The sequence below is a fragment of the Dama dama genome, chromosome 13, assembly GCF_033118175.1.
Source record: "Dama dama isolate Ldn47 chromosome 13, ASM3311817v1, whole genome shotgun sequence".
NCBI classification, from domain to species: Eukaryota; Metazoa; Chordata; class Mammalia; order Artiodactyla; family Cervidae; genus Dama; species Dama dama.
Genome location: NC_083693.1, coordinates 56,982,464 through 57,010,252, shown reverse-complemented (window position 1 = coordinate 57,010,252; position 27,789 = coordinate 56,982,464). Strand labels below are relative to the sequence as shown.

At 33.9% G+C, this 27,789-nt stretch overlaps 1 protein-coding gene across 12 annotated transcripts in view; it reads right to left on the bottom strand.

Annotated features, from left to right (window-relative positions):
- Positions 1-296: 296 nt before the first annotated feature.
- Positions 297-27,789, bottom strand: part of MIA2 (MIA SH3 domain ER export factor 2) — an 88,701-nt gene continuing 61,208 nt past the window's right edge. For 10 of the 12 annotated variants that reach the window (XM_061159203.1, XM_061159204.1, XM_061159207.1 and 7 more), the window contains 9 exons: positions 27,308-27,343; positions 23,973-24,040; positions 22,669-22,751; positions 20,930-21,058; positions 17,821-17,979; positions 6,870-6,989; positions 2,905-2,963; positions 2,012-2,246; positions 297-900 (listed from right to left, as the gene is read on the bottom strand). In XM_061159203.1, the coding sequence (XP_061015186.1) occupies positions 734-900; positions 2,012-2,246; positions 2,905-2,963; positions 6,870-6,989; positions 17,821-17,979; positions 20,930-21,058; positions 22,669-22,751; positions 23,973-24,040; positions 27,308-27,343 (1,056 nt within the window). In that variant the 3' untranslated portion in view covers positions 297-733. The remainder of the gene's footprint in view (positions 901-2,011; positions 2,247-2,904; positions 2,964-6,869; positions 6,990-17,820; positions 17,980-20,929; positions 21,059-22,668; positions 22,752-23,972; positions 24,041-27,307; positions 27,344-27,789) is intronic. The other 2 variants (XM_061159205.1, XM_061159206.1) reach the window with 1 other exon arrangement.

Genomic DNA, 27,789 nt, shown 5'->3' with positions numbered 1-27,789 from the left:
CTAAAAACAGTAAATATCTTACAAATGAAGAGAAAAACAAGAAAAAAAAGCTGCACAGGAAATCAGTGAATTAACTAAGAATATCCAAATTCTGAAATTTGCCATTAGACAATATCCTGGGTTTAAAATATGATATTTAAGTGTATTAACTTTTTGCACTGGGTCATTCATGTCTATTTATAAGAAAAGGGCACAGTTTTGGTTAAGATAACTGAATGCGAAAGATTCAAAGTATTATTTTTAGCCTCAAAGCCATTGGTAGAAGTAAAAAAAAAAAACTAACTAATGGAGCCATATTTATGAAAAAACTAGCTGATTTTATTATTATCAATGCCAATCAAGTCTTTAAATCAATCAAAATTTATTTAATTTGGCATAAAGTTACTTTCACATTTGTCTGCAACCATAGTAAATACAGTTCTTGGCATAAAGACGCACAGCCTTTGGAGTTTAAAATATCCCCAACTGCAAGATTACATATATAAAACTCTCTTTATTGTTTATGTTATAGTGGGTGAATTAATTATACCATCTAGAACAAAATAAAATGGAAATAATTTACTCATAAGATTCATATTTAAATCATCTTTATTTACAAAATACTATCCTGAGAATTATAATTCCATTAAGCTTCAATTTGAGCAAAAGTATACTCACTTAAGTAACAGCAGTTACTTAAACTGAAAATGAGAGAGAAGTCAAAATCGCTTTTGAAGAGAGACCCACAATATGGTCAAGTTTCTTGCGGTGGCTCTGGATGCTCAGTAGTAGGCTCATTTGAAGGTGGAATCAGCCCTGATGGGATCTCACTTCTACTTTCAGGATGTGGGGGTGGGGGGAAAAATCCAGCTCTCGGGAGAAGATAATGAGGAAAACCTCTTGGTGGATAGACATTTCTCACTGTTCAAAGAGATTGGTAAAAGACAGGTTTTAACTTTCAGCACCTACACTGTGGCCCCAATAAATCATTAGCTTATAACATCTAGTACCTATCTTTATTTTCAAAAGATGACACCAGAATAATTACCTAATTTAACAAATGAATTCTTAAAACACTGAGAAAAACATATGCTCTTCAACTTTACGTGATTAAAGGGAATATCACTAATTTTAGCAGCAGGTTTTTGTCCTATGAAAATCTAACATCTTAACACTTTTTAAAAAGGAGAAGAATTATTTCAAAATAGAGTAACTCAAAAAAGCTTTCATGTAATGTAATTTTCACCAGATTTAAAATTAAGATCAGTAATTCCCAAATCTAATTTGACAGTATCCTAAAACATTTACAGTTATATCAAAAACTGTCTTGAAATTCTTCAAATAAAATTAATTTTAGTTCACTCTAAACTTTAAAAAGAGGAGGAATGAGGGAAGGAATGACTCTATCAGACAAATGACAGGCTTTTTCCTGGTGTTTGTTAACCATGTATTTATCCTACTGAAATCTGTAGTTCTAAATGGAAACAGATAGTCATAAAAGCAATAATCATTTCTTTTCTCAAATGTGAGGCTATGAGGAATTTTAATAAATTCAACAATTAGTCCAAACATGATGATAAACACATTCTAGGTTTTAAATAAGTAGGATTACATGGGGGCTACTTATGAAAAAGGATTTTAAAAGATTTTCTAAAATACTTTAGTCAGTCATTTTAACGCAAAAACATAAACTGTAATTATTTTTACTAATTGACATAGTACCCAATTTCTGTCTAAAAAGATACAAATAGTTTTAGTCTTAACATAAGACTGTTTGCAAAAAGCCAATGATTTTCTTGATTACTGACACACAGAAGTAATTCTACATCTATTAAGATGAATCAAGTTGAAGCCTCATTACTGATGAGACCTCATTACTGATGGCTGGCAATCTTGCCAATTTGGAAAAATAATGGTATACTTACAGAAGATGAGAAAAATTTTCCTCCATTGTATTACTACATGAATAGAAAGTAAAATTAATGTTTCTGATCTACTCTATAAGACATATATAAAGCTTTATGAAGCATACTTGCGAATGGCGGAGGTGGTGGGCCAGGGAAATCCCTTGGTGGAAAATAATCTCGGGGAGCTCCATACATGCTTCCTGGAGGAGGTGGAGGAAAAGGAGGCCCTCTTCTTATGAAAGGACCCCTTGTATCCATCGGAAACAATGGAACTCTGACTGGAGGACGAGGTGGAGGAACAAAACCAGGTCCAGTTGCTTCACTTTCAATGGGAAGAGATGAATCAGGAACATTTAAATTCTACAACAAATTGACATACAGCAGTCACTGCAATAGCAAAGTTTGCAATAGCTTTCCTTGTAAGCTTAGGCTTAGAAGAAGGCATCTAAGCACCTAGGCAGAAAGCAGTCTATGATACAGTAAAAGGCTCCAGAAAAAGATTCCGTTTTCTACATCAGATGGATTTTAGCTATCATGAATATTTTATTAACTCAACAGAAAACAGTGTTAACCAACAAAGTAACTGCCCAACTAAAAATAAAACATAAGAATAGCCCAAGAGTACCAAAATATACATTCTTTTATCAAGCATACACTAAAAAAAAAATGCTTATGTTAATATTTTCAAGGTGACCAAAAACCAAGACTGTAAGCACAGTAAACAAAAAACATACTTTAAAACAGTCCTGGATTTAAAATAAAAGTCGAAGAGGGAATTCAAGTTCTTGTTTAACTATACAAACTAAATCAAGCCTTGAGTCTGTACATTGTACTTTATCACCATGGGGTACAATCCAAAAAGGAAATAGCTATAATGCAAAGCATGAAGTACATTTGTCAAAAAGAAAGCAGCAGCTTTTAATCAAAAAACCAGATGCTGGCTAAATTACTATTCTAGTAAACCAAGAGATTAGAAAGATCCTGAATACATGGATACAATTCCACTTTGAATACTTACACCAAGATCATCTTTGCTTTCATTTCTACTGGATTCCATTTCTGAAGATACTGGCCCATCTAAAAATAAAAGTTAAACCATGAAAAATACTTGGTTTAACACACCATTCTTACAGCTTCAGATCACAAAGGACACTGATATCCCTACTCCCCTTGCCGGCACATAAGCCAGCTTGACACCAGCATCCCGTACTGGGGCCACAAGGACAGCTCGGGGTCCGTGGAGCTTTCGGCGACTCAGAGTTCGGTCAAGGCGTATGTTTGTGGTTTCCCCACCACGTGCCTAGACAATCCTACAAGCTGCATCATTAAGGAAGCTTCCAGCAGACAGCAGTCCTCTCCCTCTCCCCAGCTCCTTTCCTCCTGCCTTCCTTTCCTTTCCTTTCTTCCTCCCTTCTCTCTCATCTTTCCTTCCTTATTTCTCCATCACATGACATGGACTAGCAACTGAATTAGCCGCTGTTTCTAAATAAATATGTCTGGGCTTTATCATTAAGAATTGCACAGGCTCTGAGAACATAAATTTAAACAACCCTCTCTCTGACCACAACTGCCTGTCCCCTCCCAGCCTTTTCATTTCATTACTCTCACTATACTTGCCCTTGGCTATCACTGAAGCTTCCAGTCCTCTGATCGCTCAGTTTCCTCCTTTTTTCATTTCCCTCCCTAATTAGCTGATCTCAGAGACTCCATTGCTAACAGCCAGTCACTAGTGTCTTTATCCTATCGGCCATCTTTCACCTGCCTAGGATTCTTCTAGACATTCTAAGAGCCTGATTCTGTACTCAGAGTCCCCTGCCTTGAGCTTCCGCTGGGATCTTCCATTCTGCTTCCTCCCTCCACCCTTTCTGCTAGACCCATCCTATCGGCAGGTTTCTCCCAACTACTATTTTAAAATTATAAAGAAAAAGAGAACCCCCTGACAGCTATCGTTCCCCTTCACAGTCAAAAGTTCTTCTTCAAAAAAAAAGTTTTTCTATATATATTATTCAGAATTCCTCCCATTTTGTCTCAATCTATGTGCAGCATACACTGTTCCCCTGAAATTATATCCCCCAAGATAAAATGTCTTTTTTTTTTCCTCTCAATTAAAATAGAACTTTCAGTTCTTATTTTTTGTGATTTCTCACATAGTTGACTACTCCCTCCCTCCTTCCCTCCTCTCCGCCTTCACCTTCCAGGAGGGCACCTTCTCAGTCTCCTCCGTGGGCCCCACGACTCCTCAGGGGTGGTCTCTTCAGAGTTCCGCCCTCAGCCTCCTCTCCTCTCATCCTCTCCTTGGGAAAGTTCACCCATTCCACAGCTCTAATTTCATGTACACTACTACTGTACTTCCAGACGTTTAAGTCAGATCTATATATTTCCCCCCGGACTTCCGAGCTTGAAGTGCCTACTTGAATGGCTTTGCAGTTGTATCACAGGAGCAGCTAATTTAAGTTCAAAGTTCACTTAAAATATTTCCCGTCAAACATTATACTGCTTCTTGCTCCTTGTCTCTGAACAATGAATGGCCCACATGCCTTAGCCAAGAACCCGAGCAGCCAAGACTCTCCCTCCTCCCTCATTCCGTTCAATCTGAAGTCCTCCCAATTATATTATCTCTGTGTCTCTTCACATCTTTCTGTCTGCTCAGCTAAGTCACCACCATCATCCATGTAGATTTCTGTCACAATCTTCTAAAAAGTTACCCTCTCTCCAATCTCAACCACTCTCTCTAATCTATTCCCCATAACACAACCAGAATAATTTCTCCAAAATGCAGGTCTGATCTGATTATTCTCCATTTAAAATCCTTTAACATGTTCCCATTATCCCACAAGTAGGTCCAAAATTTCTGAACAGGTTTGCAAGGCCTTGAAAACTATGCACTGCTTACTTCTACACTACTTGTTTCAATATTCTGACTTCCACTCCATGTTGCAGCCACATTTACAAGGCATTCCTACCTGTGTCTTTAAATATGCTATTCTCTCCTCCCAGAACATTATCAAACATCATTCTGGCCCAGCTAATTCCTCCTTTAATTCTCAGCTTATACATCATTTTCTCCAAAAAGACTTTCTCGACAACCCCACATTCAAAACATCACCACCTCTCATCTAGGTTAGTGGCTCGTGGCCCAAAAGCTCCCATAACATTTTGCACGTGTTACTTTTGTCGCTATATAGTGCAACTGCCTGCAGACCACAGGCATAAGGAATGCTGACCTCCTATTCACCAGTGAAACATAGCAGCTACCACAGTGCCTGTCAAACGGTAAACAGTCTATAGATATTTAGTGCATCAATGGCAGGGCTGAGGCACTAAACTGATCCACTACCCTCTCATTTCAGTAAAGCCTAAGGATCAAGACCATGGCTCTGGAGTCAGACAGGGTATCAAATCCTAGCTCTAACACTTCCTACCTAAGCTCTTTAGCACCTTTTTTGAGCCTTGATTTCTTCATCTATAAAATAAAGGTAATAGTATCTACTCTACAGGTTTATTGTAAAGATGAAATGAGGTCATTCATTTCATTCAATAAATATTTACTGAGCACTAGTGTTACTTAATGTATTTCCACCATTTCACACCACTTTCCTTCATGTAAACACCATACACTGATAAACCAATAACAAAACATTACATAGATATAGAAATTTTTCAGCTTACAAAATACTTCCACACACATTAACTCATTTAACCCTCATAAGATCAAGGGATTCATATGTCAGTTTTACAGGCATTATCCATCAATAACGTATGCTCTTTTCTTTATTTTTGCTCACACTCTTCATTATTACTGGCACAGACCTTTACCTTTTAACTAAATTTTCAAATTTCCTCAAAAGCAGCTCAAATGCCACCTCTTTCAAAGTGTTTTCCCTGATCCTTCAACTATATGGGCATTTTCACTTTCTGTGAACCTAACATATTCTCTAATGGGACTTAACATCCTGGCTAGTATCAGTCAAGCATATATATCTGTCTTTCCCCTCTATTAGTAATTATTAGCTCCTTAGAGCTAAAAACTATACCTTACTATAATTATATTGTCTACCATGTCATGCAGTGTACCTTCTAAAGTGAAAGAACATAAAAATTATTTGCTAAATTGAATATTGTTCAATCGTAAAAAAAAAATGAACAAAAATGTGAAAAATTTTAAATAGCATTAGTTTAGAAATAGATGTTTAATCACACATACTTTCATTCACATTAAGCTTGAATTAATGGGGGAAAACAATTTCAAACACCAAACAGAAATAATTATAATAACAGAAAACCAGGCCACAGGTCTCCTTCTTTGCTTAATATTCAAAGAAGAATGATTTTCCAGAATAATACATATTCCAACTGGATAATTTCCCTCTCCAAAATATATACCCTTTCCTGAGGAAATTTTTTACCCATAAATTTTCATTTTCTACTTTTAATCTTTTGTTATGTACTTCTAAAATACATTGGGTGTATGTAATTCCCAATTTCACTGGGTTGCTATGAGGTGGTTTAAGAAAATGAGCCCAAGACAAATCGTTGGTTGCTCAGTAAATGTTAAATCTACCTAAGCATGAAAAATTTAAACAAGGTAACTGATTAACCTATCAACAGAACATGCACTCAAATTATTTCTCTGATTTTCACATATCATTCACACAGCCTAATTTCTCTGATTACTACACAGGATTTATGTAAGTGGACTGGAAAAACTAGAAAATTAATCATGAAATACAGTAAAATTTACCATGATAGGTACACAGAATAAAGTCATTGCAATAGTGCCCAAACCAACCACCGACACATGTGCAGATGCCATGGATGTGTACAAAATAGCAAGAAACATAAAACCAGGAAGTTCCCAGGAAAGAAACTGTGACCTTAAGAGCTAAGCAGAAATCACAATTATATTAGTCCTTTATGCAGCTTCCAGTTCTTTAGTATGCCATCATTACTAAAAAATACATATATACCCAGAATATTTCTTACCTGTTTTATCCAAAGAAGGCATATTAAAACTTCTGAGTTCTGCTGGTCCAGAAAGTCTACCAGAATTAGAATAAAATCTATCTTGCCTTTGTGGAAGAACTGGATCAGGATATGGCTGGCCTAGAAAACATGTTTTTAAAATATCTTCATTAAAGATAAAAATCAAGTTTCCTTAAATTTAATACATTGAACATAGAATTTTTCTCTCTAAAAGACTTTGACACATATTCTTGGTAGACGATAGTAAACAATTTTAGGAAAACTACACACTTTACTTAAGGCAATAATTTTGCTTTTTAGTTAACACAAACATGATGATACCTTGGAGTTTGAAAGGTTCCGTTACTACATGTATATCAGAATATATGAACAGAATTTAGTTATATATATAGATAGATAGATAGATTTAACTTTAATTTTAATAATAGTGGAAGGAAGTGAATACATCAATAAATCAAAAAAAGGCTTCGAGGAGCTAGCTACTAGTAAACAAAGAAAAGACAGAATATGCTGTAAACATAGAAAGAAATTTAGCAGAACTGATGATAAAAGAAATGGGTCACCAGAGCAGAAATAGTATCTGTGAGGTCATCAAGTAATCAAATCTTCAGTAACTTCAATATTTTAGAATTTAGCATCCCTCCAAAACTAAAGGGAAAAGTCTCTGACTCAACAGATGAATGGTAGGTTCACAATGCTCAGATTAAGGGCATCTGGGTGGACACAAATTTAGGCACAGGCTCGGACTCAAATGCTTCTACAGTCAGCCTTCTTTGTCATTTATGAAGACAAAATGGTAATAATTCATGGATCCTTGTGGAACTTATCATTCTTGAAAAAATATAGGTAGCCTATCTCATCTGTTAGGTGATGGTAGACTTTGATTAAGGGTGCTTTTGCCAATCTTCAAAAATATAGTAGAGAACATGACCAGCATCTGCCCATTTCCCCATCCCCAACCCCTGGTAGCCATCGGTCCACTCTTCCTATATGTTCCACATTTTCAGATGCCCACGTACAAGTAAGGTCCTGCAGTACTTGTCTTCCTCTATCTGAATAATTAGGTGGAAGTTCTTAAAGACACTGCTACGGTGGGAGAGAAGGGCCAGAAGCTTCCTTAAGCAACCAGATTCTTGCAAAAGTTAATAAGTAATAATACTATTAAAAAAATATGGCAGAGGAGAAAGGGGATAACTTTTTTTTGCCCTGTTTCACTCTCCCATCCTAACAGATACAGTCTCATACTACCTTCCATGACTGTCCTAGGTGAACATAATGTGAACTCCATACATACTTGTTATATGACTCAGTCCCTTGGGACCTTATAGAGACATCTTTCCCACAAAAAGCCAAGGATACCACCTGCCATCAACTCAAGTCAATGATGAAAATTATATTTAATGAGTGCTCAAGGGTCAAGTGGAGAAGGAAATGGCGACCCACTCCAGTATTCTTGCCTAGAGAATCCCGTGGACAGAGGAGCCTGGTGGGCTGCTGTCCATAGGGTTGCAGAGAGTCGGACACGACTGAAGTGACTTAGCTTGCATGCATTGGAGAAGGCAATGGCAACCCACTCCAGTATTCTTGCCTGGAGAATCCCGTGGACAGAGGAGCCTGGTGGGCTACTGTCCACGGGGTCACACAGAGTCAGACACAACTGAAGCGACTTAGCAGCAACAGCAGCAGCAGCAAGGATCAAGGGATGTGACTTAGGAAAGAAAGATTCAGAGAGTCTTGAAGGCTCATTTCCTCCCTCTTTCAGAGTTGTAACCATCTGAATTAGCCCCATGGGAGAAAAAGCCAATACCAACCACTGAGGTCTAAACTGAGTTTTCCCTACTTTAAACACGGAATTAACTAAATGGCAGACTTTCCAACTCTTTCTTAAAATCAGGTCTCAAGATACCATATCATTATCTTGCTTCTAAAATATATCCCCACAATATCAGTAACCTGAGAAATACAAGATTTTGTTATAAGTATTCTGTTTTACTGACCATATGTTACACATTGCCCTCCTCTAGGAAAATAATCCACTCTTTAAATCTACCAGCTCTTATGTGCCAGGCATCAGTGATACAAAGTTGGTTTTAATACAATCTGTGCCCTTATGGTGACAAAACAAAAACAAATCATATCTTAAATAAAAGGGCATACAAAATAATATGAGAGATGGTGTATCTAATTCTGACTGGAGGAGTCAGAAACAGTGCCACAGAGAAGGTAAAGCTTGCCCTGAAAGAAAAATAAGGAAGGACAAACGAGTAAACAATGATATTCTAGTCAAATTCAAATATACATATACATGTATATATGTACATGTACATACATAAACACACACATATACTTAATGTATTAAGATAAAACTACGTGGAAAGCATATGACCAATGAAAGACTAAGATACAAATAAGTACATGAAGGGTTCCTTTCTCTTTTGCCTGCTTACCTTTGTTTTCTACCACCCTTCTCAGAGAATAGATGATTAAAAAGAAAGAATGGGAGAAGGAAAAGAATCAGGGAAAAAAAATAGAAAAGGAGGAAGAAGCATACAGAGCACCGTGAAGCAATTTCATGAAATAAAAATTACCAAAAAATTCACAATGTCTAGTTTAAACAAAAATGTTACTCATCTCTTTTCATTCCAAAACAAATCTCAGCTTATAATAGTTCCTTCAGCAGCTTTAATAACTGGGGGTCTATCATATAACAAGAACATTAATGTGGTTGAGAAGAGAATTATAAAGATGGATAAAGGATTTGCATTTTTTAACTCAATACTGTTCACTAATCAAGTACACTAGGCATCTTTACTCAGAATGTGAAAAAATAATTTAATTTAATGATTAAGGAATTAATGGAAAGTAAAACTTCCAGAAAGTAGCTGATAAAACCATCAATATGGATAGATTATGGCTCTGGAATAAAGAGGCCGATGGTACAGAGAAAATGTCTAAGAAACATACGTATGCAAACATGGACATTTAAGATAAAAGTAATATTTCAAATTGATAAATAAATATACAGTATTAAAACAACTGTCTACCCATGGGGGAAAAAAACTCTTCAACTAAACACGAAAACCAAAATAAAATCCATATTAAGGACTTAAAAAGTCAAAACAAAATATTAAATTTTTAGAAGAAAAGAGTATCTTTTTGATGTAGACAGGTTCTAAAGAAAAAAAATTCAGTAAAAATAAAAATGGATTAATTTCCCATAACAAAAATAGAAAACTTTTGGGTTTTGACATATAACAATAACATACATAACAATAAACCAAGAAAATATTTACAAAAGATAGAAGATTAGCATCCAAAGGATGCTAAGAATTCCTATTAACCTAAAGAGAAATGGATCAGGCAATCTACAGAAGTAAATACAAATGACCAATAAACATGAAAAGAGGCTCAAGCGCACAAATAATGAAGGAACTGTAAAAAAAAAAAAAAATCAAAGAAAAATGAGAAAAAATTTAACTCATATGGCTGGAAATATTTTTTAAAAGTTTTATATCAAGTATTGAAGAAACAGCTACTCTCAAATACTTCACACATAACCACCCTTGAAGACCAAGGGCAACATCTATTAAAACTGAAACTATATGTATCTTACTTCCCAGTAATTTCATAACCTGGACTCATCTCTAAAGAACATATGTGCAAAAATAAAGTTTTAACTGCAGCACTGTTAGTAATGGTGAAACACTGAAAACACCCTGAATGTTCATCAGAGGAAAATGGATAAGACGGGATAAATATATTGTGGTATATTCATATACTTAAATACAGCAATAATAATTTTTTATTAAAATAGAAAGAAGTCAGCAACATACGCTGACAAAAACTTGATAAAATAGAAATTTTTAAAAAATCATATATAGACTATTAAGTTTACAAACACTAAACTTATGAGTAATTGTCTCTGCGAAAGAAGGTAATGACGACCTTGGGAAAGGAAACAGAATAGTTTCCCCGGTGGCTCAGAGGGTAAAGAATCCACCTGCTGCGAAGGAAACAGAATAGACTTCAACTCATATAGTATGCTGTTTATATTTGTTTTATTTACCCATTCTCTTTCTCTGACACACAGCTACACACACACACACACACACACACACACACACATATATATATGAAACAAATATTAATATGTTAATTCTGGTAGGTGATAGACAGGATTATGCTGTTTTTTAACTTCTTATTTTTTTTTTTCTTCACCTGTAAAATGGGAATAATAAATTTAAGAGTGTTAGAATGATTAATATAAAGCTCTTAACATCTGGCACAAAGTAAGCATCCCAAAGTAGCTGTAATGATAAATTTTTTATTATTACAAACTATATTAAAATATAGTATTGACTTGTGTGCTCAGTCGCATTCAACTCTATGTGACTGCATGGACTGTACTCCAGGCTCCTCTGTCCATGGGATTTTCCAGGCAAGAATACTGGAATGAGCTGCCATTTCCTCCTCCAGGGAATCTTCCTGACAAAGGGGTTGAACTCGTCCCTTGCATCTCCTGCACTGGCAGGCAGATTCTTTACCACTAGTACCACCTGGGAAGCCTACAGTATCGACTAGTCTCTTTCAAATCTATGATCATAAACTTCAACTGGATCCTCAACATTGCCCTGGAATCACACCACATTTCACTTACATGTAAATTCTTTCACTCTCCTAAATGGCTACTGTGTACCTTTTTCTCCCTCCAAATCTCTTGACAATCCCCTCCCTTTCTCTCCTATCCCAAGTTAATCTTACACATCAAGAAACTTGATGCAACTAAACACACTCACTTAACCTCACTCAGCCTCTAATCTGTACCCAGTTGCTCTGCCTTCCTTCCTTTCACAAAGTTATTCAAACACTATCTAATTTCTTAATTACCCTCTGGATCCCACTCTTTTTGTGTATTTTTATACCCTCTCCCATACATCATCAATTTCTCCTCTGATCTTAGATCATTCCCATCAGCAAATAAACATGTTGTAATGTTTTCTATCTTTAAAAACAAAAACATTTCTCCATCCAATTACCACCTCATCTCTCATTTTTATTAAAAGCAAATTTTTTCAAATATTGTTTACATTTGTCCCCACATCTTAATCTTTCCTCTATCTACTCTCTTCAGGAAGACTGAAAAATTAAACATGGATTTTTCAAGTTTATATAACTACATATAGCAGTAAGTTAGCAACCAAATGCTAATCATTAGAATTTAAAAAGGATCATTACACAAGAGAGTTGAAGCACCACAAGAAATATATACTCCCAAAAAAGTGACAGCCTCAAAATTTGGAAACAACTTTAAAGTAAATCTCATCCTCTAAGAGTAGAAAAGCATCACTATGGGTTTTAGTACACTTTTTCAGCTTATGAAGACTCCAAAATCTCAACAAGGAAATCAAAGTGAACCTCACTTGAGACAAACTATAATTCTATCAAACGCATCTTATCTGAAAGAATGTTTGCAATGCAGGGCAATGGTCTACACAAACATCTACAGATCAGAGCCAGTAATGTAAAAATCTACGCCTGTGTTCTCCAAACTGTTCTGATAAAGCTCTCCCAACTGTTCTGATCTGTTTAGCCTGCTCTTCTCTCTCAAGGTAAAATTTAGAACTGTCCTCATCAAGTTGGCTGTATATGTCTTCTGCATAGCTTTTTAAAAAAAGAGAGATAAAAAGTAAGTTTTTTAAATATGCAAGGCTGAAGACCACACTTAATTCATGATAAAACCACCAAGAAATAACAGCTAAGTCTCTTTGCTAGCTACCCTTTACATAAAATATATTATCTAAATCAGTTAAAGATAAGCACTGACCAAAAAAAAAAAATGGAATACATACCTACATACATATTCCCTGCTCTTTGCTAAAGTTCAAAAAAGTACAAGGAGGAAAAATTATATAATTCACTATTAATGCATATCTCTAGAGTAGCATAAGATCTGCTGAGAATTAAGATTCTTATTCTTCTCTAGTACTTCTCTATTCCGGGAAAAAGAAATTGTGAAGTAGCATAGAGGAATAAAAGGACACTGAAGTTGGAGCACTGAAAGATCAAGAGGGGCATTGAGAGATTAAGAGAAAAAAAATGATAAAAACTGAAACTTTGTTTCATTAAAGTATTTGTGGTTTTATTTTCTTAACTTAAAATTTTACCAAAATATTTACATGAACTTAGACACAATTACTATCTTTCTTGTTAGATTCATGAATATAGTCATGTACATATGATGAATCATTATTGTGATTAATACCTATACTATAAATTACTTATAGATATAATTCTCAAGAATCAGTCAAAAGACTAAAAGTCAAGAATCCTGCAGATTCATACCCTGACAGTCAAAAAGCTATCATTTAAATTTTAGCATTTCTTTTCTTATTTGAATTATGTTACTAGTATCGTAGAAACACACAGTTACTAATTACAGTTTACAAAAAGCATAAGAACATTTTAATAAGCATGTCTCTCAAAATCTATTAATAACTACTAAATGTGGGAGCAGGAGATGCAGAAGATATGGGTTCAATCCCTAGGTTGGGAAAATCTACTGGAGTAGGAAATGGCAACCCACTCCAGTATTCTCACCTAGAAAATTCCATGGACAGAGGATCCTTATGGGTTACAGTCCATGGTGTTGCAAATAAATGGACATGACTGAGTGACCCAGCGAACACACATGTGGGAGTTAGATCATATTTTAAGACTTTCTAAAAACTTGTTCAACCATTAGTCAAGATTGCTTACTATGCACAGCTTTGTAAATAAGAGCAACTACAAAGAAAACAAGGCAATTACTTAGGAAGAACTTAACAGAAAAACCATATATTGCTTTCTTCCAAAAAGTAATTTTAAAATTTTAAAATTATATTACCCAAATATGTTTTTTAAAGCTAGTTATATAGTAAGTGAAAATACATCACAATAGTATTCATATAATCCCTCTGGCTAGATTGTATTCATGACCTCAATTATTTACCTTTCCTTGTATGCTTGTCCTTAAGAGGTAAAATACCTATCCTGCCCAATGATTCCAAATTCTGCCATGTGACTTGCTTTGTCAACCAAATGTTAGCTGTTGTGATTCAGAGAGGCTTCAAAAAGCATTTTGATGTTTTTGCTTTTCTACTCCTGAACTTCAAGGATGAGATCCTCACAAAATAAAGTTCTACTTCTCACAGAATGAAACACTGAACAAGGTAAGTAACAGTGATGAAATTCGTGTTGCAGTTCAATATTTATTAAGAATTTATAATGGGCTTGTTAATTACAGGACATCTTCTTGTTAAAATTTTAATTCTGATTACTTATGACGTGATATTTCTACCTAAATTCATAAGACAAATAAAAATAAACTGAGAACAGTTTCTTAACCTGAATGCTGGCTTACAGGTGTGCTCAAATTTTGAAACAATCATCAGGTTATATGCTTAAAAACACTTGCACTTTATATGCACTGTACCCAGATAAGAAGGTTGTTTTGTTTTTTTTTTAACTGTTGATTTTAAAATAAAGATTCCCAGAGAGCTGCAAAAATAATGTAGAAAGTTCCTGCATACCCTTTACCCAGTTTCCCCAAATGTTTACATCTTTCATAACTATAGTTCAATGTAATAACAGGAAACTAACATTATTACTAACTAATGTGTATAGTTCTTGCCATGGATAGATTTTATCATGAATATATTTATGAAACCACCAGCACACTCAAGATACAGAACTATTCCATTACCAAAAGGATCTCTCTCAGGCTTCCCTTTAATCACATCCACTCTCCTCCCTCCACCATCCCTAATTCATGGCATCCATTAATCTGTTTTCTAGTTCTATAATTTTGTCATTAAAGGATCATATACATAAAATCATATATTATCTGAACTTATGAGATATTTTTCTCAGTCACCATCATGGCCTTATGGTCACTCAGTTGTGTCTGTCTCTTCGAGACCCCATGGACTGTAGCCGGTCAGGCTCCTCTGTTTATGGAGTTCTCCAGGCAAGAATACTGGAGTGGGTAGCCATTCCCTTCTCCACGGGAGCTTCCCAAGCCAGGGATCAAACCCGGCTCTCCTGCGTTGCAGGCAGATTCTTCTCTTTAAGAAGACTTTTTAGTGGTTGCTCTAGGTAGTACGTAACTTATCACTGTTAACTGCTGAAAACATTTACCAGTTTGATTAAAAGGTAGCTTGATCTAGAACAGGAAGTCCCTCAATTAAGTTTTTAAACTGAAAAAGGTGTATTCACAACTGGATTTAGGAAAGAATGCTGTAGTCTGGTTTTACTAAATTGTATATTATATTATTTGGTCTGTCAACTAGATTGAACATTATCTAGAACATCTCAACATTAACCATTAATACTGAACTAAATGTTCTATTACTCAGATAAACAGATTACACAGATCACTCAGTTCATCTCTCTCACTGTATAAAAGGACTGAACTCCAAAGAGATAAAACAAATTTCAAAAATTACATAAAAAGATTAAAGAGTGAAGATTAGAAATCAAATTTCTTAATTTCCAATCCAAATACTTTTTCACCGGCAGAATTCTGGACAGAGGCTACAGTCCATGGGGTTGTTTAGTTGCTCAATCGTGTCCAACTCTTTGTGATCCTGTGGACTGTAGCCTGCCAGGCCCCTTGTCCATGGGATTTCCCAAGCAAGAATGCTTGAGTGGGTTGCCACTTCCTTCTCCAGGGGATCTTCCCGACCCAGGGATCGAATCCATGTCTCCTGTATTGGCAGGCAGATTCTTTACCACTAAGCCACCAGGAAAGCTCCAAATGTACCAGATGGGCTTAACAGCAGAATGGAAGTAACACTGGAAAGAGTCAGTAAACTTGAAGATAGATCAACAGAAGTTATTCAACCATAAAAAGAAAGAAAGGAAAAAAAATTGGCAATAAAATGAGGAGACAGAGATCCATGGGACAACATCAAAAGGTCTGAAAAATTATAGGTTTCAGGCAATTGTTAAACAACATGTCAAATATGTTCCAATTTTATGAATAACGGTCACTATTGTTTGGGTTCCAGCCTCAGCTCCTCATCTAGCTAACTGTTCTAACTGAAGACTGTCAGGGAAAATCGTTCTTCTGGGACTCAGTTCCCTTCTCTATTTAGTAAGGACACTGGATAAATTAGTGGTTTTTAAATTTAGCTATTCCTCAGAACCTCCTAGAGAGGTTTTTTTGGGAAATACAGATCTTACCTCCAGAGATTATGTTCAGAAGGTGTAATGACAACATCGTACATCAACTATACTTCAATGAAATTTACAGAAAAACTAGGGCGAGGGAATGTGGTGAAACCCAGGCATTTGCATTTTTTTTAAGTCCCCTAGATTATTTCTGATGATAAGCCAAGTTTGAGCATCATCACACTAGCTAATACTTGGGGGGAGAGGCAGAGCATGTGACAGGGACTCTTGGTACTGACAGCTTGTAAATTCTCAAAAGGAACATCCTTTACAAAAATATGAGATTTCCCTGGTGGTTCAGTGGTTAAGAATCCACCTTGCAATGCAGGGGACATGAGTTTGATCCCTGATCAGGGAACTAAGATCCCACATACCTTGGAGCAACTAGCCCATGCACCACAGCTAGAGTCCGTGAGTCACAAAGAAAGATCCCGCTAAGGACTAATGCAGCCAAACAAAAAATTTAAAATATATATATATGTGTATGTATACACACACACACACACACACGGAAATATAATATATACCAAAAGCTTGAAATCAAACTCCTTATGAAAGGGGCTGTAAATTATTCATCTTTATTTTTATCACATCTAAAGTTTAAAATGAATGCTACTTAAGAAAAAAATCCTTGAAAGGAGGATTTCTATGCCACCTATTAACAGATTCTTAAGTCTGAAAGTCACAGCATATATAGTTCTAAACATAAAAACAGTAAGAAAAATATTCAGCTTTCTTAGAATTATTTGGGTATTCATTCATTCAACAAATATTTACTGGGCAAATATTACAGGCTCAGCACTGTTCTAGGTTCTGGAGATACAGCAGTGAACTAAAGTGACACAAATCTCTGTTTTTATGAAGCTGATACTCTAATGATATCAAACAAAAGAAAGTAACCTCAAACCAAAGAAATTACCACTTCATACAACATACACACACTAACAAAGCAAAGGCTAACTCTTGGAATTAAAGGGTTTTTTTAACCACAATATTCTTCCTTCTCCAACTCCTCAGGAAGCAATCTGAACTAGTATATTTTTTAAAATGTAACTAATTTATGCAAAGCAGGCATAGCTCACTTTACATAACAGTGTCTGTCCCTGAAACACTGTGCATAAATAAAAGTTTAGCAAACTGAATAATTTTAATAACATTCCTTGGGCAAATAGAGGCTATAAGGGAATAGCAGTTATTGCCTTACTTCAGAATATTCTACTGTGAGTCTTCCAGTAAACATATTTATCTTGACAATTAATCTAAGATATATTGCTCAAGGGTAAAAAGACAATTATAAGGTGAATGGTATAACTGCACAGAAGTGATGAAGGAATGGGTATACCTATGTTTATGAAAACATATCAAAAAAGAACTCCCTAAAAGATATAAAACTACATTCTGGGAGGGGCATGCTTAAGATGACAAGGGGGATTTTTTTCACTTTCCTAATTACACATTTCTCCATTGTTTGAACTTTCTAACATAAATATAAACATGTATCACATCTATGAGCAACAAAAACTGTAAAGACATTGCATGGTGGGGGTGGAGGGAGGACAGTTTTCTATAATGTGAATAATTATCCCTAATTACTCTCTTTGGAAATTTGTGTTACTACTGTTTTCTAATATGTATCATGGTTCTCCTTAAGACAGGGCACACGTGTACTTCTCTATTCCTGTATGTTGCACACACATTGGATGCCTTTCAAATATACACACCAACTATACGCATTCCATACCTGATGGAGGAATCATCATCCTACGATCTTGTTCCCAGGGTGGTGAAAGGGAACCAGTGTCAGAAGATGCTCTGTGAGGATCAGTTAACCTATCAGAATTTGATTCTCCTCTTTCATTGGTAATCGGATGGTCCAGAGGATTCCCTGGGCCTCTTGAGCCTAATTAAAGAAGAAAGATACAACTGTTTTATCTAAAAAAGTATTATAAGATCTCATCAAATAAAATCCAGGCCTTTTTTGAAAGGCAAAACAATCAGATTCTAACCAAGTTTTCCCAAGACACATTAGACTATAACTCTATCCTACCAAAGCCATTTCTAAAACAAAAGGAAATATTTTGTCATATACATAAATACTTGCCTATAAAACTCATTCTTAAATGTTATTACCATCATTATTTACATATAATATCAGTGGTTAAATTGGAAATTATAAATACTAAGTCTGAAAAATAAGAGTAGAAAGTAAATAGCAAAGTAAAGGATTTCTATATCAGATGTAATAATTATGAGATTTTTGTTAATTAAACTAATATGCCAATAGTCAAAGAGTATGAAGCCTTTAAAACAGTCATCTTAGAGGCTATGTACCTATTTTAATAATTCTGCAACTACTCAAAGTATATTTTAGAAATGTACTCAGATTAACTTAACAGCTACTTAAGAAATTGCATCTTACTATTGTAGTAAGTAGAGGCATGATTCTTCATAATTTCTGCCTCAGAAATGATTTTAGCCAGTCTGATTACAAAATTTATATATGCCAAATATATTTGACTTTAAGCGGCTTCTAGCAATTTTTAAATATCAAGTTCACCTCCAAAGAGAGCTCATAACTCTGAAGTCAAGTCTAAAATAAAGAGTTTCAAAAGCAACAGCACTGTTGAAATAAACACCGAACAAGGTAACACTCATTTGGGTAAGAAAATCTGACATGCTAACATTTATAAAGAAAGGGAATCATTCCAAAATTCCCTTCCTATGACCACAGAAAGAATGGCACCTCAACTAATAACCCATACTCAATTAAAGTGAAAAACACAAATATAAAAAGGTTTAATATTAAATAACAAAATTAATTAATTAATATTTCATCTATCATTGAGGGGAGAATGAGGTCTCCTCAAAACTACATTGCCCAGAAAACCAAAGCTTATTTAATTTTTCAAAGAACAACTTTAAAAAACAATTATTTTAATAGAAATCATTCTAAAATGCTCCCCACATTTCAGCACTTCCTTTAAGAGATAAAAGTACCTTTTCATGGTAACTTGTAGCAATCAGTATAAGCATTCTGTTTTTGTTTTGTTTTTTTTAATTTTAGTAATTTTTAAAATTGTTCTATCTACTCTTGTTGTCAGGAAGCCAACTGACTTTTATGTCAGAAGGTCTGTTTATCCTTATTCCTTCTAGTTTGTTCATCCTTTTAATCAGTTCATCAGAAGGGAAAAAAAGGCTGGGATAGCAGAAAATTAAATCGGTGAAATATGTGCAAGAGTCAATTAGGCTGAGGTTGTCTAGAGTGAAAAATGGATCTTTAAAGGAGACACTCAAAGACTTTCTCCTGATTGCTTACCTCCAGAGGAAAAAAGTACAGGCAAGTGACTATTAGGTGAAAAACTGCCAACATGAACATGCTAAAGGTCAAGGTTTTTCATTCAGTCCACAAGTTACATACAATTTACTCTAAAAAGAAATTATTTTCCTTACACTCAATCTTACTCAAACATGTATCTCATCCAAACTTTCAAAAAAAAAAGAGGAAGGAAAAGAAAGGTCATTCTTCTTTTGTGGGTCATAGAAACTTTCAGTTCAAAGCAACTCTTTTTAAGGCCTGCTGCTAACTTACCTAAAACTTATGTAGCTTTTCTAACAAACAGTAAAACACCCTTGCAAATGATCTAATCACATTGTATCTTGAAAGTTATTTAAAAAAGAAAGGAAAGTAACTTAAATAGGAGAGGAGAAATCAAAGGTAATTTTTACTGTTATTTCAAATATTCAGTTAACTACAAGCAATCCTTGACTTATGTCATTCAACTTCTAGTGATTCACATTGCCAATTTAGCTAGTTTATACCCTTACTTATAGGGCACTGTTTTTCAGAACTGTTGGCTGCAACCCATTGAGGCGTATGAAGTTAATCTTAACTAGTATTCTTTCTTAATGAAATGGAATAGAACTGAATAGAAGTTATCAAAAAGCATCAAAGATAGTAAGGGTAGTACTACCTCATGTGACTGGCTTCGATAACACTTATGTTCACGTGTAATCTGACATGATATAAACAGAAATTCAGGGCTAAAAACCTAAGGCTCTCGATTTTGGAATAAATATGTTTGAATTTTGCCACAACACAAGGGAAAGTTCTAAAGTAACTTGACAAACAAAATATAGTTGAGAGCTAAAAGAGGAAAACTCCAGATCAAAAGAGGTATACAGGTAACATCAGTGCTGATGAGGTAACTGCAGAAAGATCAATAGCTAATGCTTGGGCTTGAATGGCTCTGGAAATTCTCAAAAACACATAAGGGGGTAACAAAGCACACGATCTTGGGTCAGTTTCTTAAAGTATTAACATATGATTTAGGGCTCTTTTAAGGTTCCCAACAAAACTATGTCTACAAGAGAGCACTTCTGAATTCCTTATTTCTTAAAAAAAAAAACTCTTTCACTTTCTGATTTTTTACAATAAAAAGATCATGATAATAAAGTAAAAAAAGATTTTTAAAAAATTCTGTATTCCAATAATGCTTAATTAAAATACAATTTTATGCTAGGTTATACTGTTACTGTATTTCATGTATACTTTTATAAAGTTATATATTATGTAGTAAAAGTTCCAGCTTTTAAAAAGATTTTAAAAGATGATATATCAAGTCCCTGACCAAAATGTAATCCATCAGAAATAGGTTTCTAAGGGGAAAATATATTCAAATTAGATGTCACAGAGTTTCTTTTCCAAACAAAAATTAACCCAGAGTAAGTAAGTGCAAGGAATGCCTGTATTTTTCAAAGGTTTATTTTAAAGATCATTTTAAAGATAAGTTGAGATGAAAATATAAAGTAAGGAAGAAATCTAGAGTAATAAAGATGTTTAAACAATATACCTCTTCCTCCTCCCCCTGGAAGCAAAGGTGAGAGTCTGAGTGGACCCTCCAACAAAGTTGGAGGGGAGAGAAAAGCTCTCATTTCAGGTGAAGGTCGACCCAATGGTGAGGGACCATATGGGGAATGCTCTGGAATAATTAAAACAGCATATTTAAATTCATAGTTTCAATTACCTACACTATAGATTAGAATCCTAACTCAGCAAATTACCATCGGGTCATTCTATTGCCAATTTAAATTTAATCTCTGTCCTAAATACTAAAGGTGCCTTGGGTTTAGCTAATATGGGATAGAGCTATATATAGAACCATGTGTTTATCTACCAGACACTTCAGTCAATAAAAACATCACTCTTTTGGTAACTATTACACTTGAATGATCATACACTATTAAGTAAAGGACACCATATTTTAGAGTTATAAGAGAATTTGAGGGGCATGAAGTTTGTTTGTTTTTGTTTTGTTTTTAATGGCAGTATGCTTCCAGATAGTTCAGCTGGTGAGGGTTGTACCAACAGAAGGGCTCTGTTTAAATCAGGGCCAGACAGGGCCTGTATTGGGCTATGAATTACCCGAGTAAAGTTCAGATTTTCAAAAGCAGGAAAAAAAAAACCACAAAATACTCTGAACCATCAGAAATTACTTCTGATTTATCACCAGTGAAAACTCAGTTTTACACATCAAATAAATCACTTTATCTATAAACCATATAACCAAAAGTCTGATCATTTTACAAACTTCACCATTCTCAAATAATGGTTATTCTTCCAAAGATCGAAAATCAACAACATTATCAAAAAACAAACAAACTTCAATGCCACCCAAAATAACACTTTTCAAAACATGCTAAATTTTATTATGCAGCTTATATAATATTTGAATGTAGTTACAACAAAAGATCAAAGCATTATTTACCCTGAGACATTTTTGCATTAGATTCAGATAAAAATTCTTTCTGTGTAACTCCCTCAACTCCAGACTTTGTTCCTATTTGAAATTCATAACAATCTGCTATTTCTTAATGTAGAAATACTTAATGAAACTGGACTCTCAAAGTGATTTTTATAACTTTTCAACAGTTATTAAAAGAGGAGTCTACCTACACAAGATAGGTTTGCTTTTACTACCCTAGAAGCTTAATTCCAATTCAAGCAAAATTACTTTGAAAAATGTAAACTATTTGGAATAGTATGAGATCATAAAGATGCTAACTCACTAATGAATGGACAGAAATATTAAATACATCTTCCAAATAACTGGTTCTTTTGGAGGTAATTAAAGCAATCAAAACTCAGATTAATAAAGTTTTCCCACCCTTTTAATGAAGTTTTAAATAATTTAAAACCAGCTGTTTTAATTCTTATTTTTAAAATTCAAGCAAATTCCAAAGAATGGTTAATATGTAAACAGTCACAATGCTATTCCATTTAAGCAATCTTTACCCATTCACTCTCCAAAAAAATAATGAGTACCTTACTATGTACCAAGCACTTTGCTTCCCAAGGAGCTCAAGGTACTAAACATACATCATCCTACAAAATACCACTGAGAAAGCCATTACTCACATTATTGCTAGAGAACAAAACTCAGAAACTTGGCAGACCACAAGATAACTCAGATTAGAACCCTAGCTCCAAAATCTAAAAAATTCATAAGTAGTGTTAATTCACACTAATATAAATGGTATGTACAAAATATATTAAGTATTTTTTTAATGAGGGGTTAAAAAAAAAAACTACCTCTGCCAAATGCTGTATTTGGAACATCAAGTGCATAAGGATCTTTTTCTAAAAGTTCAATTTTAAACTCTGTTTCAGTTAATCTGCAAATAAAGAACAAACATCACTAAGTTACTTATCTAAGAGAAGCACTCACATTTCAAGAAAAATGCCACTATTATAAACTATTTTTTATTATCTCAATATCTACATAAAAGAAACAGGTCCTTTAAAATTATTCTGACCAAAATACCTTTACATATCCCCCACTATTTATTTTAGGGTAACAGGTTCCTTTTGCCTCATGATAGTGATGTTTTGTTGAGGTTTGGAATTGTTTTATTCTCTTTCAAAACTAGGCTACAAAGAATACCATATCACAGAATCCAACTTTTAGAAAGATCGTGAAGGGCCCTAAAAGGTCAATGAGTTCAAAACTACTATTTTACAACTAAGGAAAATGAGGTTAGGAGTTTAAATGATTTATGCAAAATGAAAGTACCAGGGTTAAAACTCAGGGCTCCCAGCTCTGAGTCACATAAGCTTTCCGTTGTAGTGTTACCCATACGATTCCAGTCATAACATAAAGTTGGAACCTGATTAATTCATCCTACTATTTTATTCCTTTCCAAACTTTTATCTGAAAAATATGACATTTTAAAAGAATCTTATTTCTAGTTCTATACCATTAGATCTGAAATAAAACATTTAATCATATGGCTTTAATTTCTGAGTAGAAAAGACAAGTAAGAGACTAAAACTAATACTGGATAATGTTAATAGTACATTCTGTCAAGAAATTATAACACTATGGGAAGACTTTTACAGTCTTCATAGAAAACCATTTACTCTTCCCTTCAATTGTACACTGTACTCTTTTATCCTCTCATTCATTTTGTTATTGTAAAGCAATGCCATCCAATATAATAAAATCATGGAAAAAGAAATAATAAACATTCTATCCATTTATTCATTAAAAGATGTTAATACTCTGTGAATTACCATGTCAAAAAGATTTATCCTTTCTATCTCCATCTCTTATAATCTCTTTCTACCTACTCTGATTTAAACAAAATTTTTTTAAGTTATACTTTTTACAAAAAAATCTATGAAAAGTTTCTCTCTGTTACAGTAACCTCTAGTCAAGCGTTTCAAACAAAAAATCTAGTAAACTCTAATAGAACTAAGGTATACTTTATTACTAGATATGTTGGATCACTGAAAGTCTGTTTATCCTTATAAAAATATCAACTACTTAATAAAATAACAACTAAGAATAAAAGTCATAAGCAAAGTTTTTAAAGTATTCCTACTAAGATACTTACTTTTGTCTGTTGTGAGCATTTTCTTTCCTTAAATCATTGAGGTTTCTTTCAGCAGTCCGAGCTGCCAACTTAAGGAAAATAATATATTTTTAAAATAAATTTATGAAAACTTGAAATATAAGCATACATAAATATCTCAATAATTGCATACAAATATCACAATCACTTAAGTATGTAAGTAAGCATTTCAGTAAACTCAATGTAAAAAAAAATTAATTTAGAAAATTATATCAAAAAGAAATGAGTTTCATACAACCAGATGAACCTAAGGCTGGAGTTTAATCATGTACTTGCCAAGAAATGCTTTCAGCTAGATGTGAAGTCAAGGATTAGAATTACTTGGTGTTGTAAATATCCAAATAACATGACAAGAGCTATGGAAGAGGACTCAAGCTTAGAAATGGAGACTCAGAATTATGCGTGGCAGCACTGGCAGCGGAACAAAGTACCTATTTCTGGAAAGAGATCACTGTAATTCTGTGAAACTATAAAGGTCTAAACATGCTGGTAAAGGCCATTTTTTTTAATGACTGAATATAATCATAGAATGCTGCATGTTTATTAAGTACACAGCACTGTAGAGATACATTCCTTTAGTCTTTAACATTTATTTACAGACACTTTCATTTAATAAAAATCAGAGTACCAATACAGATGTTACAAGAAAAAAAGGCTATACCAAGAATATGCAATAAACCCAAACAGCTGTGGGTAAAATTAAGCTTGCATAGAATACTACGTTTCCCTGTTATCCTGTGGACTCTCCAGGGTAGAGGCAGCAGAATGGGGAACACCACACCCGCCAGATTAATGCAGTTCACTAGGGCAAATGTGACAGTCACCAAAAGGCAGGCAAATTAACGCAGTCTGTAATTGTGAACTGTACCTGAGAATTGACTTTAACTGGGCCAATATTCACCAAAAATATAGCTTAACCACATGTTAGCACTCAATATCAAAAGATTCCAGGTGTAAATCTTTTTCCAAATTATATAATCAATTTTGTACTAACAAAAAAGAACACCATTGTGACAATTTTTGTTAACAAAATACCAATTCATTTAACTTTTAATGATGCAGAACTAAAATCATTTCTAAATGTTTGCTAATGTGTAACATATTTACTCTTAAATATATGGCACAAAAATGTGTAGTTAAGTCAAAAGTAAGTTCTACTCTGATTATAGTATAGTATATATTAAAGATATACCTACAACAAAGAAATATAAAAATAGACTGATGACAATGGTTCACATTTGAAAAATTTACACCCAGAAGTTAGCAAAAACTGTAATTTTAGTAAATAACCAACTATATTGTAATCTAGAACATTTATATTCAGATATTGAACACTTACAAGATGCAAAAAGATTCTATTAGGTACAGGTGTTAAGAAGGAAAACAAGACAGTCCCTATAAGCTTAAATCTGTGGTAAGAACAAATACAAATAACCACAGGACTTGCCACAGGATACAAAAAAAAAACCCAAGTACTATGACAATTTAAAGGAAGATTAAATCTAATAGGATGGAGCAAAGAAATGCTCAACAGAGTAACTAACACCTAAAATTAAGAAATTATTACAGTAAAATAGTGGAAACAAACTGAAAGTTTATAAAATGAAAACCTTCATAGAAAAGATAAAACTTCATAAAAAGTATCTATGATATATTAAGAAAGGTTATAAAACATTAATATATGATCTTGTTTTTTTAAACATATATATGTGCTTTCTGTCTCAATGTATCTATAAAAGTATGGAATAAATTAAAGTACTACTGCTGATTACTTCTTTGTACTTTTCTACATGGTATAATTTTTGTTCAATAAGTATATATTATTTTTATAAAATATCTTTTTAGTTTGAGACATGAAGGGCATATTTTCTGCATGTTTTAATTTAAGGTCAATGTCATTATTTACTAAACAAGAATTTCAATGTATTGAAAAGAAAAAGTATAAGACTTGGAATCTTAAAAAAAAAAAAAAAAACGTATAAGACTTAGAATCTAAAAGGTCAATGTTTCAATCTCCAATCTTAACTCTCTAATCACGTGACCTAGGGCTGTTTCCTCATCAGGAAGACCTGAATTACAATACTCATTTTTTTTTACAGTTATTGTGTGGACTAAGTGAGTAATATATGTAAAAAGCCTTTGAGTACACTGCCTAGAATATATGCAATACTAATAAACATCAGTTCCTCTCCATCTTTAAAAAATAATTTGCATCTGAGCATTTAGAAAGGAGTGAGGAAGACTAAACTCACTTCCAAGACCAGCATATTATTTCAATAACAAATATTATTTCAGTAACAAATATTACAGAAGCATATACATAAAAGCTCAAAATTGGGAAGGATCCTGATATTCAGCTTATCTAATTTATTACTCTAAGCTGAAATCTCCATTCCAAGAAACATCCATGCCTAAAAATAAAAATATCTTCCAAGCTTCAGTACAACAATGATAATTTAACAGTTAACATTTATTGAATGCCTACTATGTGTCAGGTACTTGGCTTCAGAATTATCTTATTTAATGTCATCACAATAACTGTGAAATAGATACTAGTAATATCTCTGTCTTTAGGTAAGGAACGGGTGGTAAGTGATAGAGCCAGGATAGCAACCAAGACAAGATGACTCCAGACCCCATATTCACCTACTGTGCAAATCACTTCCCCTTGAAGACTTTGAGGGGCAAGTCTTTCAAAGGCCAGCTGTTAACAACAGTTCTTCATGTTAGAGAGACCATCCTGATCATTACTCAAAATCTATATAGTTATCACTTTCTCATACAGTTCCTCCAAAACACTGACATGTCATTTCTTGTGAAGGTCTTTTTTTTAATGTGTAACAAGTAATTAAAAATCAGAGAATCAGATACCTGAATTATATTAATATAACTTTTAGAACTAGGAGGGGCTTTAGATTATTACTTCAGCTAGTCCCATTGTTTTACAGATGAGTAAACAAGCCCAGAGAATTTTAAAAATTTGTCCACAAGTAATTAGCTGGCAATCCACTGCCTGAAACAAGTCTATGAATGTTGCCTCACTTCCCCCAGAGTATAAGCCCCAAAGAGTAAAGCTCCTTGCAAAGAAGTAATGTGCTAAAAGCAGAGAAGGAAAAATCAGATTTTGTGAATAACTGTATCATAACAAAGTATTTAGTTCATAAGGGATGTAATCCCACTACTGGTGAAATTAAAAGAAACTGATTTCTTTATACACTACCTTTTTTCTCAGTTATAAAAGTGTACCTTTACACTGCTCATCTAAATTAGGAAAAAGAACAATTTGACAAAAAAGCCTAAGAAAATTTAATACTTACCCAATTATCATGTGCTTTTTTCTCATGAGAAATAATCTGAAAAAGAAAAGTCATTAAAATACTACTAATAACTATTTTTTCTGTAAAAAACATTCATACCTACCACTGATTTAATACAAAACTCATAAACTCAAATGTAACTCAATCATCTCTAAAAAGTCAGCAAGTATTATTTTAAAGCAAATTTTCATATACATATGATCTACTCTATTACACTTCTAAAACAAAAACAATGTTAAGACAACTGAAATTTTTGTCTAGTACATTTCTGTTTTACACAATAATCAATTACAATCAGTTCAGTTCAGTTCAATTCACTCGCTCAGTCGTGTCCGACTCTTTGCGACCCCATGAATAGGAGATACCAATTAAGAAACAACTAGCCAGACTGGTCATATATATATATATAAATAAAAGACCCTAATGCTGATATATGTTTATTTATTTATGCAACTCAAATTCCCAAATCAGCAGTAGTTCAC